Genomic DNA, 4,996 nt, shown 5'->3' on the forward strand with positions numbered 1-4,996 from the left:
TCATGATAAATTAAATAACGTACCATATGTGCATGTGGCATCTCATTGCCTACTTTTATCGAGTCCCATATATATATGTAGAACACTAGCTAGAACCTGCTTCCAAGCTGGCCCAGCAGTGATGTAGAACACCACAACTCTCTTACGAAAACAATGCGAGAATGGTAACAAGCTATAGCTCTAGTGTCGATGGGTACACACAAAATCTTCATGCTATATATATAGGTCTTGCTAGTTCAATTTTTCATCATATTCCCAAGGCATATCGATCAACATCCGGTTTTTCCCCACTCACTAAAACCAAGATCCTGGGAAAAGGAGGCGTTGGGAATCAAGTTTCAACCCATCGGATACACTCTTGCGACGACGTACATATAAGTAGGACTTAGAATGGATTCGGCGGCAAGATCCTAAGCCGACATGGTTGCGCCTTCGGCTGTTTGAGACAGCTAAGGGGATCGATATTGCACACCTTACAACTATACAACACAGTAAGACAAGTTCCTACACCTATCCCTGTAGTTGCACTGGCCTCACCCTTGGATGCTTGGTGGCAACGGGCAGCCTTAGAAATGGATGGCCGGTCACAATGATAGCTACTTGAGCAGATTGGACGACCAAACTTAGATCATATCAGACTATGCTAGCTGACTACAAGGTCTAGGAAAGGATCCAGCATGCAGGACTTGGCGATCAGTAGAAATTCACGAATTAGAAATGTTATAATATTCTCTTTTCTCATGCATACTAGACCAAATCCACTGAAATGCAAAAGTATTTTGTGGAAGGTTTAGCCTAAATATTTTAGTAGCTTCACGAGTGTTGTGTTTTATGATGTACTTTGTTAGTATTAGGATTATTTATTAATCTATAGGCTGTTTATCTCCTAAACTTTTACACTCCTAGATAGTTACTCTACTAGACCTTTGGTCTTATGTAACTCCCTAGTATTGATTGTAACTCAGCACTAGCATTGATTGTAATTCTGCTATATATATATGAGAGTTCACCTCCCCACATTGGTGAGGCATCTATTCCACTTTCTCTACATGGTATCAGAGCCTAGGCTCTTACCTTCTTTTCCGCTGCTCTAGCACGCTGCCATCGCAGCTGCATCCCAGCCATGTCGACTGAATCAACTCAGTCCTCCACCTCCTCGGCCTCGAGTGGTTTTTCTTCTTCCAGTACCACCAGCGAATTCCTCCACCCCTACGCCACGGTCGCCATCAAATCCCACGTCCCCATCACCCTAGAAAACACCCACCCGAATTACAACAAATGGAGGGCCTTCTTCACATCTTTGTGCGGCAAGTTCGGGTTAATGGCTCACATCGACGGTTCCGCTCTTCCACGCCCCAATGACCCGGCCTGGGAACAGGCCGACTGCTGCATCTGCAGCTGGATCTTCGGGTCAGTCGCCGACAACGTCCTTGACCTCGCCATGGAGCCCGATCAGACCGCGCGGGAGCTCTCGGTCGCCATCGAGGACATGTTCCACGCCAACAAAGAGCCTCGAGCGATCTTCCTCAGCCACCAGTTTCACTCCATGATTCAAGGCGACTCCTCCATCAACGATTACTGCCAGAAGATGAAGACCGCTGCCGACGCTCTTCGCGACATCAGCCACGCCGTCACCGAATCCCAACTCGTGCTTAACCTCCTCCAAGGCCTGAACGAGCGCTTCTCCAACACCGGAGATAACATCGCTGGCGCAGCCGTCCTCCCAAGCTTCACCTCAGCGCGCAACACCCTCCTGCTGAAGGAGTTGCGCATCGCCAACGAAGCCAAGGTGGCGGCAGCCACGGCGCTGGTGGCCGGCGGCGGCTTCGGCTCCGGTTCCTGCCCTCCCGGTGGCTGCATCTCCTCTGGCGGTGGGGGTGGCGGCAGTGGGAGTGGTGGCGGCGCACGCCAGACCTTCCCGGGCGGTGGGACTGGTGGCGGCGGCTTCCCTGCTGGCCAGGCCCGCACCGGCGGCAACACGAACCGCCGCAACCGCAAGGGAAATGGTGGACGCGGCGGCGGAAATGGAGGAGGGAACGGCGGCGGCAGTGGGGGTGGTGGTGGCACTCGCCAGGCCTTCTCTGGCGGCGGTGGCAGCGGCGTTTCCTCTGGTGGCGGCGGTTTCTCTGCTGGAGGGAGTTCGACCGGCTGGGTGGCCAACCCTAGCTGGAGGCCGGCCGGGCCTTGGGTTTGTTTTAACCCCTGGCCGGCCCAGCAACAGGCCTGGCGCCCCTCTTCAGCCGGCCTTCTTGGGCCGGCTCCGACGGCCGACTACTCCCAGGCCAATACCACATATGCTAGGCCATTTGTGTCGCCCACATTTGCTCCTACAGGCCAGCCCAATTGGGAGCAAGCTGGCCTCATTGCAGCACTGAACCAGATGGCCTTCCAAAGCCCAAACAACTAAGTTTTGGACACCGGCACGACATCTCATATGTCCTCCACTGATGGTATCCTCGTTACACGCTTGCCTAACTCTTACACTTTTATTACTGTTGGAAATGGTCAAACTATTCCCGTTACTTGTCGTGGCACCTCTTTTCTACCCATAGGAACCACCAAATTTGCACTCAAAAACATCCTTGTCGCCCCTTCCTTAGTTCGTAATTTACTTTCAGTTCGTCAGTTTACCCGCGACAATAAATGTTCCATTGAGTTTGATGAATTTGGTTTCTCTGTTAAGGACCTTCAGACCCAGCGCGTGATTCTTCGCTGCAATAGTCACGGGGAACTCTACACCCTTCCAGCTGCTACTCCCTCCAACACCGCGTCCTGCTCCCTCGCCACTTCTTCCACGCTTTGGCACCGTCGTCTCGGTCACCCTGGTCCAGCCGCCATCCACAGTCTTCGAAATATGTCCTCTATTTCCTGTAATAAAATAGACACCTCTTTATGTCATGCGTATCAGTTAGGCAAACATACCCGATTACCTTTCGATAGGTCTTTGTCTCGCACTTCCACTCCCTTTGAGCTTGTCCATTGCGATGTATGGACCTCTCCGGTGTTGAGTACTTCGGGTTTTAAATATTATTTAGTGGTGCTTGATGATTTCAGTCATTTCTGTTGGACCTTTCCACTCCGACACAAATCTGATGTTCATCGTCATCTTGTTGAGTTTGCCGAGTATGTTTCCACCCAATTTGGCTTACCACTCAAAACCCTTCAGGCTGATAATGGCAGAGAGTTTGTCAATACCGCCACCACTTCATTTCTTACTAGTCGTGGCACCCAGCTACGACTCTCTTGCCCTTACACCTCCCCCCAAAATGGTAAAGCCGAACGGATGCTCCGCACCATGAACAACTCCATACGCACCCTTCTTATACAGGCCTCTATGCCTCCGTCCTACTGGGCTGAGGCTCTCGCCACCGCCACCTACCTTCTCAACCGGAGACCCTCCTCCTCTGTTCACCACTCACTACCTTTTCAGCTCCTACATCGCACCACCCTAGACTACTCCCACCTTCGCGTCTTTGGCTGTCTTTGTTACCCAAACTTGAGTGCCACGACTCCACATAAGCTTGCCCCTCGCTCGACAACTTGCTTTTTTCTTGGGTACCCGGCCTCCCACAAGGGATACCGATGTCTGGATCTCTCCACTCGCCGCATCATCATTTCGCGCCACGTCGTGTTTGACGAATCACGATTTCCCTTCGCAGCAACTCCCCCTGCTCCCTCGTCTTTTGATTTTTTGCTGCAGGGACTCCCTCCAGCGGTCGCTCCCTCATCAGAGGTTGAGCAACCGCGACCTCTCACGGTGGCTCCCTCCTTGGAGGTTGAGCAACCGCGACCTCTCACGGTGGCTCCCTCCACAGAGGTTGAGCAACCGCGACGCCTTACGGTGGCTCCCTCCATGGAGGTTGAGCAACCGTACGTTCCCCTCTTCGGCCGACGCTTGCCGAACAACACCGTCCCTGCGGCACGTGACGCCCGATCAGCTGGCACGCCCTTGGTCAGCGCCTCCTCGATCGGCGCTGCCCCGTCGGTCGGTGCCACCCGAGCCGGCACCGTGTCACCATTCCGCCATGTCTACACCCGTCGGCCCACCGTGACGGTCCCGCCATCATCTTCACCCAATGTGGTTGTCACGGCTGCTGCTCCTCAGCCGCATTCCATGGTGACGCGCTCCCAGACTAGCTCCTTACGGCCGGTTGACAGGCTGACCTACACGGCTACCCACGCCACCGCTGCTTCTCCTGTTCCGGCCAATTATCGCAGTGCGTTGGCTGATCCCAACTGGCGCACTGCCATGGCTGATGAGTACAAGGTGTTGGTTGACAACGGCACTTGGTGTCTCGTTCCTCGCCCCCCTGGGGACAACATTGTGACGGGCAAGTGGATATTCAAGCATAAGTTCCACTCTGACGGCACTCTTGCTCGTCACAAGGCTCGTTGGGTGGTCTGTGGTTACTCGCAGCAGCATGGCATCGACTACGACGAGACATTTAGCTCGGTTGTCAAGCCGGCCACCATACGGTTTGTTCTCAGCATCGCTGCATCCCGTGCTTGGCCAATTCATCAACTGGATGTGAAGAATGTGTTTCGTCATGGTCACCTACAGGAGACCGTCTATTGTCAGCAACCCTCTGGGTTTGTTGACCCCGCTGCCCCTGATGCTGTCTGTCTATTGCAGAAGTCCCTGTATGGTATTAAGCAGGCTCCCCGTGCGTGGTACCAGCGGTTTGCCACGTACATTCGACAGATGGGATTTCTGCCTTCGGCGTCCGATACATCTCTCTTTGTTTACAAAGATGGAGATCATATTGCCTATCTTCTGTTGTACGTCGATGACATCATCCTCACTGCTTCGACCATGACAGACCTTGGTGACCTCCACTTCTTCCTCGGCATCTCTGTGACGCGCTCCTCCGCCGGCCTCTTCCTCTCACAGCGCCAGTACGCTGTGGATCTTCTTCACCGGGCCAGCATGGCCGAGTGCCACTCTACATCGACACCAGTGGACACTCGTGCCAAGCTCTCCGCCACCGACGGCCTG

The 4,996-nt window shown here is 53.6% G+C and overlaps 1 protein-coding gene across 1 annotated transcript; it reads left to right on the plus strand.

Moving 5' to 3' along the window:
- The first annotated feature begins 1,123 nt into the window (after positions 1 to 1,123).
- On the plus strand, positions 1,124 to 2,407 carry LOC107281306 (uncharacterized). Its single transcript, XM_015786898.1, has one exon. It carries the CDS (start codon positions 1,124 to 1,126, stop codon positions 2,405 to 2,407), a length of 1,284 nt encoding a protein of 427 aa, XP_015642384.1.
- The last annotated feature ends 2,589 nt before the right edge of the window (positions 2,408 to 4,996 follow it).

The sequence above is a fragment of the Oryza sativa genome, chromosome 6, assembly GCF_034140825.1.
Source record: "Oryza sativa Japonica Group chromosome 6, ASM3414082v1".
NCBI lineage: Eukaryota > Viridiplantae > Streptophyta > Magnoliopsida > Poales > Poaceae > Oryza > Oryza sativa.